Below are 13191 nucleotides of genomic sequence, written 5' to 3' on the forward strand. Positions count from 1 at the left end.
AAATATTATTTTTAAATGAAAATAATTGGTGTTCCACCTCCACTTCTAACTTTTCAAATCACGTTCAGGACATGTCAGGTAGTTTTTGAGAAATGATTTTATAAGTTAAAAGTTTTAACTTAAAGCCAGCTTTCATAAATTTTGGCTAAAATTTTGACCACATTGTGAAAACTCAAATCTCAGAAATGTGTTAAGAAAAGCATTTAAAAACCACATTTGAACTTTTAAGAAGAAGTTTGGGCAACTATGACAGAAGGTAATGTACCAAACAGATTGTCCTGCTTCCTAACTTCATCTGAGCTTTCTATGTGAGTTGAAACTGGGGATATATTCAATATTCTTAGATTTTGTTAACAAATAATATGTATTGAGAAGCAATACATCAGCATTAGGAATTTCAAAACTTACAAGTATGTCTGGCCAGTGAGTAGTTGGATCCACCACTAGTCAAACCAAATCCCTCAGGAATCTGACTAGAGCTTCGAGGTCTGGTCAACAGTTTAGGAGGTTCAATTTCAGCACCAAATTCAGCTCCTATGACTCCTAGTAAAACAATAGCAGTAGCTTGTTTCCGTCTTTCCTCATAAGATGTGGAAATTTTTTTCACTTGTGGGACACTTGATAAGCAACCTGAAAATCAAAACACAAGAATATAAATTAAAAGAATATCAATACAAAAAGACATATGATTATAAAAAACATTCCAAGATTGCTCATTCAGGAAAGAACAGTCTTTTAAAAAAAAATGGTACTAGGACAACTGGTTATCCACATACAAAGGAATGAATTTGGACTTCTACCTCTCACCTTGCAAAAAGTCAACTCAGAATGGATTATAACCCTATATATTGGAGCTAAAACTAAAGAACTTGCAGAAGAAAATATAGATGCATATCTTCATGATCTTTAGTCAATGATTTCTTAGATATGATCCTAAAAGCAAAAGTAATTTTGAAATATTTTTAATTGGATTTCATCAATATTAAACATGTTTGCACTTTAAATACAGTATCAAGAAAGTAAAAACAACACATAGACTGTGAGAAAATATTGTCAATCATAATCTAATAAGGGATTGTATCCAGAATAGATGTTACAACTCAATAATAAGAAAATTCTACTCTTAAAGTCAGCAGAAATTTGAATAGCTAATTCTTCAAAGACAGATGAATGGACAATACACACATTAAAAGATGCTCAATATTGCTGGTCATTAGAAAAATGTAAATAAAAAACTCAGTGAGATACCATTTCATATCCACTAGGATGGCTCTAATAAAAAGAACAGGCAGTAAACAACATGTGTTGTTGAGGATGTACGGAAATTGAAACCCTCATGCAATGGTGGTGGGAATGTAAATGGTACCACTACTTTGGAAAAAGTCTGGCAGTTCCATATGGACCAACAATTCCACTCCTGGGTATCTATCTACCCAAGAGAAATGAAAACAAATGTGTACACAAAAACATGTACATGAATATTCACAGCAGTATTATTCATAATAACCAAGAACTGGAAAAAACTCAAATGTCCATCAATTGATAAATGGATAAACAAAATGTGGTATATCCATCTAATAAAATATTATTCAGTAATAAAAAGTAATCAAGCACTGATATATTCTGCAATGTGGATGACCTTGAAAACATTATGCTAAGGAAAAGGTCCTTATAAATAATCACAAATTGTATGATTCCATTTGCATAAAATGTCCAGACTAGGCAAATCTATAAGGACCGTAAGTAGATGAGTGATTGCCTAGAGGTGGGACAGGAGTGAAATGGTTAAGGATAGCTAATGAGTGCTAGGTTTTTGAGATGATAAAAAGTTATCCTATCTAATAAAGGGGGAATATGCTAATTGACCCTCACGCCGTCGCAAAGATGGTGGTGCCCACAGCCAATAAGGAGGGAACATGCTAATTGACTGCACTGCCCTCGAAGATGGTGGCGCCCACAACCACAAGATGGCGGCACCCAGTCCCCTCAGCCCCTCTGGGGTGGCAGGCTCGCAGCAAGGCTCGGCCCACCCCCAGGCGGGCCCGGCCTTGCTGCATGCCTGCCTCGGGAGTCCCCAGACCCCTCAGCCCCCTAGCCGCCCAGGGCCAGCCCAACAAGCAGGCAAACCTCGGATGGCGGCTGCCCAGCCGCCCAGGGCCGCCCGAGGCTCAGGTAACCAGGGTCGGCAAAGGCTTGTGCTGCTAGCAGTGGCAGCAGCCGAGGTGTGATGGGGGCGTCACCTTCCCCTGATCGCCGGGTCGCCTCCCACCCCTGAGGGCTCCCGGACTGTGAGAGGGGGCAGGCTGGGCTGAGGGACGCCCCCCCCACCCCCGTCCAGTGCATGAATTTTCATGCACCAGGCCTCTAGTGAAATTATATTATGCTTATATCTGCACAACTCCAAATATACTAAGAATCACTGAATTTTACGTTTTAAAAGGACAGATTTTTATGAAATATAAATTTTATCTCAATGAATCCGTTTTTACAAAAGACTGCTCATTAATTCATTTATAAATTTGCCCAGTAATTTAACAAATATTTATTGAGCATCTACTTTGGGCCAGGGAATTGGAGACATAAAAATAAATAGCCCAGGTCCTCAAGAACTCACTAGTGCATATAAACAAGGAGGGCCTGTTCACAAAGGAATAAATGATGAATTTAAAACTCAAATGATAGCCTGGCCAGTGTGGCTCAGTGGTTGAACCAATTCCACCCATGAACCAGGTCACAGTTAGATTCCTGGTCAGGGTACATGCTTGGGTTGCAGGCTCGATCCCCAGTAGAGGGCCTTTGCTTAGTCCTTTGCTCATTCCTACGCTAGCCTTGACCTTTTATTTTTTGTTTGGTATTTATTATGCGATATTACCAGCCATTAAATTACATAGAGAATAAAGGATATCATGATATACACGTACACAAACAACTTAGTATAATCTGCACGCAATCTTATTTTACTAAAAAGTAATGAACTAATGTGGATATAACTAAAGTCTACTATGGATTGTGTCTTGACTTCACTACTCCTTCCCCACGTCCCAAATATCACCATGATCCTGACCTTATCAAATGTTTTTTAATCTATTGTATAACCATATCAATGTCACCTGAAATGTTGTATATTTTCTGGCCTCAAACACTTGCATTCTCAGGGTAAACTCTAGGTAGACTGAAGAATGGAAGGATGGATAGATGTCTCTTGATCGATAGGTAGGTAGATAAATAGGCCAATCAATACACAGACCCTGAACTAAATTTGCTAATCAAGTGTTTTTTTTTTACATTTGTGTCCACAGGTGAGATTGGACTATAATTTTCTTTTCATACACTATTCTTGTTGGGTCTCAGTGGCAATACAATACAAGGCCCAAAAACTGGATTAAGTAACTTTCTCTCCCCAATTCTTTGAAAACAGTTAAATGATTCTTGCAGCTTGCCTCAGGACATTCCCCTTCTGGAGTCAGAAGGCAGGGGATGAAGTTCAGGTGTGAGGAGGAGCCAGGTGAAGGTATATTTTTTAATATAAATTCATTATTTATAATAGTTACTTACTATTTAATTTTCTATTTCTTTTTTAAAAATTTTTTAATATATATATATTTTTATTGATTTCAGAGAGGAAGGGAGAAGAAGAGAGAGAGAGAAACATCAATGATGAGAGAGAATCATCGATCGGCTGCCTCCTGCACACCCCCACTGGGGATCAAGCCCGCAACCCAGGCATGTGCCCTTGGCCGGAATTGAACCTGGGACCCTCCAGCCGCAGGCCGACGCTCTAACCACTGAGCAAAGCCGGCCAGGGCTTTCTATTTCTTCTTGAGTCACTTCTGACAACTTATAATTTTAAAATATCTATTTCATCCAAGTTTTTATATTTATTGATGTGAAATTATTTACCCTATTGTCTCTGATATAAAAAACTCAATTGTATCAGTTCCTATAATCACTTTAAATAGTTTATTTGTGCCTTATCTAATATTATTTTTCATGCCTTTCTTGATCAGTTTGCTAGAAATATATACTTTATCAGATTTATAAAAAAAACACATGTTGGTTTTGACATTATTTCATTGCTTTCTATTTTACTAATTTTTGCTGTTAATTTTTCCACTTTCTTTAGGTTTCATCCCTAATCTCTCTTTTTCTTTGTTTTAGTTTTAGGTTATTAGGTTGAAGACAACTCATTTATTTATTTTTTATTTTCACTCAAGGATATGCTTTTTTGTGTTTTTCTATTGTTTTGTTTTCTTATTGATTTGAGAGAGAGAGAGAGAGAGAGGGGGGAATCATTGTGAGAGAGAGAAACATTGACGATTTGTCTCCTGTATGTACCCCAAGTTTCCTGTATGGGATCAAACCCAGAATCTAGGTTGTGTCCTGACCGGGAATAGAACCCACAACCTTTTTGGTGTACAGGAAAATACTCCAACCAACCAAGCCACCGGGCAAGGGCCACAACTCACTTATTTTCTGTTATGGTAAACATTGCCAGTCACATAGTTAATATCCATTTTCCTTTTCTCCTTTAATAATACAACTTCAATTTTAACCAAGTAACAATGTACTCATATCCTTTCAATGTCCTTCCAGGAACTAAGGAAGCCATAGCCTAGATCCTGGCTTTAAGCTTTATTCATGATATATTTTAAGTCCTCTCTGCTCATAGGAGCCAAAGCCTGCTTCTGGAAAGCAGCTAAGCAGCTAATGGTTTCAGCCCAAATGATTGCATTTCTATTCCATTACCTGTCCACAGAGATATCTATCTTTCCTGGGTCTGGTTATGCCTCTTTGGTTTTCTATTTGTATATTTTATCCATCATAACTATAAATTTGGTACAGAGGGATTTAAAAAGTGAACTTCCGGAGCCAGCTTAATTGGAGTTCACCTTTCTGCTCCTTCAAATATTAATCCATCCAGTTTTTCTGGCCTTTTTCAGTATGTTGCTCTATACATTAATTAAATCAAGACAAAAAAAGGGGAGCCTTCAGAGTTCAGTATACCAACCAAGAAATTAGCAGCACGGGCCTCTGAATACTTTTAGATGTTTTGTTTTATTTTATTTTTTCTCATGTCCTTTTGCTTTGTCATTCTATACTACTGAAGGTAAGGCAGCTGAATAACAACGGCGGGGAGGGGGCTACAGAGGCATCAAACCATGAGAGGCCTTTGTACAGCAAGCTAAAGACTTTTAACCTTTGATTAATGGAAGGCCACTGAACAATTCTGTATAGGGTGGTGACATCAGGTTCATTCATTGTTGGAGAGGTCATGATAGTAGCAGTATGGAAGGTAGATTGTGAGGGAAAACAAGACAAGTTGAACCAAGAAACAACTCTTGCAATGATCAAGTAGAAAATAGGAAGTGCCAGTGGTGGTAGAAAGTCACTTATTCCATCAGTTAGTTATTCATTCAGCACATAAAATTGAACATCTAGAGTACATGGCATTATGCTAATAGGAATTAATGAGTTAATATGAATTAATTGGGATGAGAAAAGCAAGGTCTCTGTCCTTATTAACCTTAAAGGCTACTAAACAGAAATTAGAAATGTAAAGGTTACAAAGTCAATAAGAACTTTACGAACTGAGAGAATAATACTGTTTAAGAACCTAAAGCAAGAAGAAATCTGAACATTCTATTTCAAGGGTAGGTAATTGGTCTAGAACTCTATGAGTGAAGAGGAGAATGGTAGAAAATGAGGTGAGAGACAGGAAAGAGCCAGGTCATAGATGGCACTAATGGTCATATTCACATTTAAATTTTTATCCTTTGAACAATGGTGTTAGCATAGGTAGCCAGTTTTTCTCAAATTTGTCACCTTTAGAATACAACAAGGATGCCAACTTGTCCAGGAGTGCCATCCTGCAGACATAGCATATGACTCCTCTCAAGGACAGCACCAGACTGACCTGGATTTTGCAAAGCCACCGCCCTCGTGGGAAGATTCCCCTTCCTTTTGCTCCTCTCTTTCTCTGGCAGGTAGGAAGAATCTCTGGGCCTGAGGATAGGTAGGACTACATCCCTTGACAGCAAGAAGCAAGTACAAAAGATGAGGCCTTCATCCATTTACCCTTGTAAGATTATAAGGCCCAAGAGTCTTGGGGGGATATGTGTTTGCATAGGTAGCCAGATACTAATAAAGGAAGAGCGCAAAGGAAATCAGACATTATTAAGCATAATCAACTAGGGAGCATACGCCTGTTCACTTCACCAGGAAGTTACAACTTCACACACTCCCAGGGGAATCACTGGGCCGCTCCCTGCAGATCACTGGGGAAAAGGCTAGAACAATAACAGGGCAGATAAGCACACGTGCAGCAGGAGCCAAAATGCCAACCATAGAGGCCTGTCAGTCTAGCCTGGGAAATGAATGGTTAGGGGTAGGCCCATCAGAAGTCCATGAAAGCTTGGGAAGTTGATTGGTTAGTTTGAAAAAGGGCGCTTGATCTTTCCCAAGCCCGAGATAATATAATCTGAGCCTAACAAAGACAAAGCCCTTTTCTCTCTTGCACAGTAACACCCACTAGCCCAGTTTATTCCCATGATCTCTCTCCATAGTAACCATGTGGCCCTAAGAGCTGCAGGCAGGCAGCTGCCTGGACTCCAAACACAGGCTCCAAGCGGGAACCTGGGTACAGCAGCACAGCAATGCATTTCAGCCAGGAACAGCGCTACCTAGATAGGGACCGAGACTGCTGAGCCAGACCAATGGCACAGACCCTTTGGACACTGGCCTTGATGAAGGTGAAGCTGGACTTTTTCCATGATGGGATGGATGGAAATGAGACATTGTGCACCCAGGGGCAGCCTTCTAACCTTACCGCGCCACAACCCCTTCCCGCCCCACTCCCCACCCCCTCACCCCCCCACCCCCGCATCACGTGGGTCTGACTCTGAGGAAGAGCATGATTTCCACCAGCAGCAATGGAAAGATAATCAAGATAGGGTTTAAGCCACACAGTAACCTCATTAGATTTAGGGTTTTAGAAAACCATCTGAGAGCGTATGAAGAATGCTGGAACTGAGGCGGTCAATTAGGAAGGTACTGTACAAATCAAGGGGAGAGATTAAGGTTGTTTGGTGTTGGGATGTAAAACAGGAGATGCAGAGAAATGAACAGCTTCAAGATTCACTGTGAGGTCTGAGCAGTTAATGGTAACACTGCCAAAGGATTTCAGATATCCTACCCTGAATCCTTAAAAAAAATCCCAATTTACTAAAACAAAAGTAGCACAAAGCAAAATCCTTGCCAGAAAGTTAGATATGCGTTCTCCAAAAGCTGAATTAAAAAAAAAACCACAAAAAACACCTTAAGCACAAAGCTTTTAAGAATACACTTGAAATTTCATGAATTTACCTGTACTGAAGGCTGAGTAAAATGTGGGCAAGATGAGCTACACGAGTCTAAGAAGTGGAAATGGTAGGATATTAAAAAGAATTTAGGCGGTGGGCCCTAGCTGGTTTGGCTCAGTGGATAGAGTGTCATCCTGTAAACTGATGGGTCTCAGGTTCGATTCCGGTCAAGGGCACATGCCCAGATTGTGGGCTGGATCCCCAGTAGAGGGTGTGCAGTAGGCAGTTGATGAATGATTCTCTCTCATCATTGATATTTCTATCTTTCTCTTCCTCTCTGAAATCAATAAAAATATTTTTTAAAAAAAGAATTTAGGAGGTGGAAAGAATAAGAAAGAAAAATTGAATAAGAAAACAGTATTAAAGTATTTAAGGGAAAAATGGGGGGGGGGGATTATCTATAAAACTAAGATGATAACATCAAAGAATAGTTACTGTTTATTTGGATTCCAAGAAAAGTTTGGTGCAATTGAGTACAGAAAAGATTTGTTGTTGTTGCAGCTATAGTTTCTTAGCTTCTGCATGTCACACTTCATTGTTTAAAAAAGTTAGCCTTGGACATTTGACATTTGTTTTTAAGCAGTGTATAGAAAGACAAAACTCTAAAATGAGCCCACAGAGAATAGATTCATCTTTTAAAATATTTCCTTTAAAATGTTAGTTATTACTCATTTTTCTAATTTAATTTCGTATAGTATATTTCAAATCACATGAAGGCTGCTTCATAATGATTTCTCCAATTTTATAAAATTACAACTTCCAAGGTTTAAGTCATATTTTGTAACAAAATTTCTTATAAAAAGCTTCAATTAAACATTTTAGTAACCAAAGTTTTATTAACCAATGTCACACCAATAAATTCAATAAAATAAAATAAGACAAAATAAGATATTTAAGTAACATAATAGCTTTTAATCTGGTATCATAGTATGCATTTCTGTTTCTTCGTGGATTTTTTTTCTAGTTTTAAAGATAAGAAATGTTAAAGCGAAAGTACAAGTATGTACGTGTGATTATAGATTCAAAGTATAACACTGATTTGTGATAGTTACTAAAGAGGGGGAATATCCTAAAAGCTTAATGATACCAAGAAGAAGAAAAAAATCAATAATCACTGCCTGTGTGTTTAGAAGGATGAAAATGGCCCCTAATTCTAGGCAAAGTGATACTTAACAGTTTGATAATCTGGACCTCAGTACGTGCATTTAAAACCAACTTTATTTATGTACAAGAACAGACACCAGGGGTAAGAGCTCTGTGCAGCTGCATCTAGATTCGTGTAGTATATATTTTACTCTTTACATAGTATTTTTGAAACAGGAAGTAAGCGAGGCTCCCCTCCCCCAGGCCTCAGCAAGAGCATGCTCCATAACAATAGTTCAAAGGAAAGCTCTATTCTGCAGTTGCACTGATTGTTCTGTCAGCTGACCTCTGCAGAAGGGAATTGCTAACCGCTGCCTTGCTCCTTAGCTGACAAATGAATGATCGCAGCTCCATCTATTTTCACTATGGCTGCCTCTAGCCCAGGTGCTCAGACAGAGAGCCCGGTGTGACATCTTAGATCAAGATGAATTGGCACAAACTCCTGATCCAAGATTGTTTTATACCATTTAATTTAGTTTCTTCCCCTGCTTGGATGAGCACAGCTCTGGTTATGGATTTCTATTCTAATGTACTGAAGCAGGCCCTGAAAGAAGCCAATGAAGCAGCTGCCGGAGCAGGGACTGCAGGGATACTGATCAATAGGCAAGGCATTGACCCCAGCCGGTCAGCCTCCGCAACGGCCACTGCTGGAAGGCGGAGGGGGCACGGAAGCACACAGGGGCTGCTTCCAGTAGGAAATTAAACAACAGGGGCATTTGGAGAGCTCCGCCTCCACTCTGGCCCTCCACCTTCTCTAGGTTCCTTTTGTTTAATTACCTTAATCTTGTCTTAACTCCCACTCCTCAGGAAAGAATTAAGACTTTAGGGAAGTTTTAATAACATACTTTAAGTCAGCCATTTGTAAATTGTATCCTTAAGCTAATAGAAAGAGCCATAACAGGTGCCCTCTGCTAAGTGGCCAAAATATGAAATCTTAATTAGCTGTCAAGTACATCACTTAGTGTAATTTAAAGTTTGGCATGTGCACAGGCTCCTAAGAACACTGTCCAACTAGCTATGAACACTACAGAGGCTGCAACTCCATGGGATGTGATTTTTATCAGAACTTAGATCTGAAAAGATGATAGTTCTTTGTTAACAAGTAGAGGAAGTAAGAGCAAGGAGAGGTCCCCGTAAAAGAGACACAGACCGGTAAGTGTGTATAAGGTACAGATGCCCATCCCTACTTTTTTTCTGACAATACACAGTTGTTTCTGATTCTTTTGAGTTTTCAGATTTGGAAATATTTTAAATCATTGGCTTGTGCCTGTGTTTTCTCTGAAATAATATAAGACATGTGCAACTAGCTACGATGTTTTCCTATAAATAAACTGACAACCAAATGGGACATTTTGAGATATTAAAAACAAAACCATTCTGGAAAAGCAGAGCTTTCTACAGTTCCATTTGTTTCATGAAATTTTGGTATTTTTTTCACAGAGACATGCCTCCATTTAATCATGCTAAAGGGTGACATAGAGATCCATTTTCTTGACAGGACGGTTGATCACCCCATCACAGTAGGAAAATTAATGCCTTCAACTAGCCCTGTGCAGAAGCTCCATGCAACGAAAAGGACATAAATGCTCTACATTTTAAGTTGCAAAGAGAATACTTGTTCTGTGTAGGAAACAGGTTTACTCATTACTGAGTTACTTTATATATGATTTGAGCCTTTGATTTTATTAAAACAACCATTTAATTCAGGATGTGTTCCTCAAAAGTACATAATTGTCTTTAGATTTAGCATAATTGACTCTAGATTTACATGACCAGGAGTAAACACTTCACTTACAGCTTAACTAGAACACAGGTAAAATATTTGAGAAGTTTAAGCTATTTAAAGGGCTGTGAGATATTGATTACTTCATTTAAAAAGCAGTCAGAGAGTGCAACCAAGAGGTCAAGATAAATTTAACAATTTGAAGCACTTTACTAAATAACTCTAAAGATCATGTTAATTGGCTTTGTGCAGTTCCAGGATAAAATTAATTTTATCCTAGCTTACAATAAAGGGATTAAAAGACATATTAAGTTCTTCAGTTTTAACTGGAGTAGAAATCAATGGATTTGAATTAAAGCTAAAGGCAGTTTTATGAGAGATGGACTACCAGCACATACTTTACATCTGCTATTAGCCATATATTGATGAAGCTCTGTTATCGTATTAGGTATTAAAACCTTAGATAAGAAGAAACCACCCAATTTTCTATTCTGAGAATATACTTTAACAACTGTGTGATTTGACCCAGAAAAATTGTTCTTAAAAATTTGATTCTTTGTTTAGGATTGAGTATCATAATGCTTTTTATAGTTGACATATGTTATAGTATTTAAAGTTTTAGTAAAAATTAATAAAATGATGTGGTAATTCAATCACAACTATGTTTAAAGTATTTAAAACTAAATAATAAATATATCACTAGGGTTTTCTTAAACAAAAGTATTACATTCAGATTGGTTTTAGCATACCAATTTTATGCCAGAAATTTCTGGCATGTGATACTCCAAGTAACATTTTCAAAGATATAAATATTTTCTGAATTTGATATAAACTTCAATATTCACTAAAACATCACTTTGGACATTCAGAAATGTTTTTCTGAATTTTATTTATTCACAGTAAATAAAAATGTAAATGTTTTTCTTTATTCTTTCATTATTTAATAATGTGTTTTTGGAATTATATGTATAGAAAAATAAACTGCTTTTACTATGCACTGACTAGCAGAGCAAAAATTACACATATGTTTTATATATGAATAAATAACTGTGAGACTATGAATGATCAGAAAAAGTAAGTTGCAAGATCTCACAGCAGAAAACTAAAGGGCAGCAGGTAGAGACCATTTAAAATAATAATTTGGATTAGGCTAGAAAATAGTTTCTATTGCGGTTCTTTACAACTGCTTTATTCGTGATAAAGTATATTTGGTAATATTAGGTTTGATTAATTATTAAAGAACAGAAGTAAATTTAGCAAAGTGAACTTTGTTAATATTGGCAATCTGAGAACAAGAGAATTTTCGGAATTAAATGTGATTTCCTATTTATAATGCCTGCATACAATTAGAATAGTCTTAAGTATATATATCATTCAAAGTTTTACAAATATTAGTCAATAAAACTACAAAAGATTTCTATTTTCAAAAACTGGTAAAATAGTCTTCCAAATTTTCATTTCTATCTATTTTGCTTTCTCAGCCCCTAAGACATTTTAAATGTGATGTGCCATTATAGGCAAATACTAACTATAAAAACATTTATGATCGTGTATTAAGTAAAGATGAATTTAAAGTAGTACATGACAGTGAAATATGTCAATTAAAATATATTTTAATATATTTCTCAACATAAACAGAAGTATCTAAAAGAAACTAGGTCTTCAAAATGAGTTGCAGTTCTAATTGTTCTTAGATGTTTATTTTAATCAGAATAACTAAGTGAGCTAGAACTATATTTTTGAGATTTTAAAATGTGTTATCTATGTTTTAATATCACAATGAAAACAATGTTGGCCTTCTGTGGAGTTTTCACAATATAAATTGTTTCCACATATGTTTGGCCAGAACATTTTCCATACCTACTTGCTATTTACTATTAGGGTTGCATAGGAGTGATAAAGTACAATGTTATAAAATTGTCAAATTTTACCAGATTGTAGTAGTAATTTTCTAAATAAGCTTTGTTATACTTAAAAATAAGCAAAAATATTCAAATATTAATTTTCAAAACAATTTGGTTTTAATATTTTATTTTATTTTTTTAAATATATTTTATTGATATTTTACAGAGAGGAAGGAAGAGGGATAGAGAGCTAGAAACATCGATGAGAGAGAAACATCGATCAGCTGCCTCCCGCACACCTCCCACTGGGCATGTGCCCGCAACTAATGCACATGCCCTTGACCGGAATCGAACCCGGGACCCCTCAGTCCGCAGGCCGACGCTCCATCCACTGAGCCAAACCGGTTTTAGCACAATTTGGTTTTAAAAGAGTATAGTAGTTTACTAATTAAATTTCAGTTATCCAATTTATCCCTGTTCTCAGTCAAATACTTCAAAGATAAATTTGTTAAATAGGACACAAAAAAGCATAACTTGGTGTATAAAAAAGGCTCAAGGACCTCACTTTCCTTGGTGGTAAATCTGGGTTTCATAAGTTCATCAGAGGACTCCATGGGTCTCTGCCATTTTAAATGTATATAATTAAGTTCCTCCTCTTCAGCCAAGTGTTTTTATAAGAATACTAGTGGCCCGGTGCACGGATTCATGAATATTGAAAGGAAATTAAGTAGAAGAAATATTTTAATATCGCTATTCGCCCTTTCTCTATAATAGAAGTGTCTACCAAATTCACGATCGACAATGACAAATTGAAACACATGCATGCGATTGGCACCATGTAGGTCATGCAGGGAGAAAAAAGGGTAAAATATTTAACTGCAGCAGTGTTTGACTATATTCTGCGCAGTGAGAAAACCTGAAGTCATTTTCATGGTCCACCATTTCTTACTTCTTTTCAGTCGGGTCAAGTTTCTAAACTTTCTAAATCTTTGTTTCCCGGCTAATGAAAAGAAAATAGGATTCTACCGAGTCTCCCATTTACCTACTCCAGGACTTCTGTGAGGATCAAATGAGACGAGGCACAGGAAAACACTTCACAGACATTTGGTTAAAGTGTGAAATG

At 37.1% G+C, this 13191-nt stretch overlaps 1 protein-coding gene across 4 annotated transcripts in view; it reads right to left on the minus strand.

Annotated features, from left to right (window-relative positions):
- WDR7 (WD repeat domain 7) overlaps window positions 1-13191 on the minus strand; it is a 324295-nt gene that overhangs the window by 135705 nt on the left and 175399 nt on the right. For all 4 annotated transcript variants that reach the window (XM_080686915.1, XM_080686912.1, XM_080686914.1 and 1 more), the window contains one exon: window positions 409-630. In XM_080686915.1, coding sequence (XP_080543041.1) covers window positions 409-630 — 222 coding nt within the window. The remainder of the gene's footprint in view (window positions 1-408; window positions 631-13191) is intronic.

Source organism: Plecotus auritus (genome assembly GCF_963455305.1).
Source record: "Plecotus auritus genome assembly, chromosome: 8".
In the NCBI taxonomy this organism is placed as follows: domain Eukaryota; kingdom Metazoa; phylum Chordata; class Mammalia; order Chiroptera; family Vespertilionidae; genus Plecotus; species Plecotus auritus.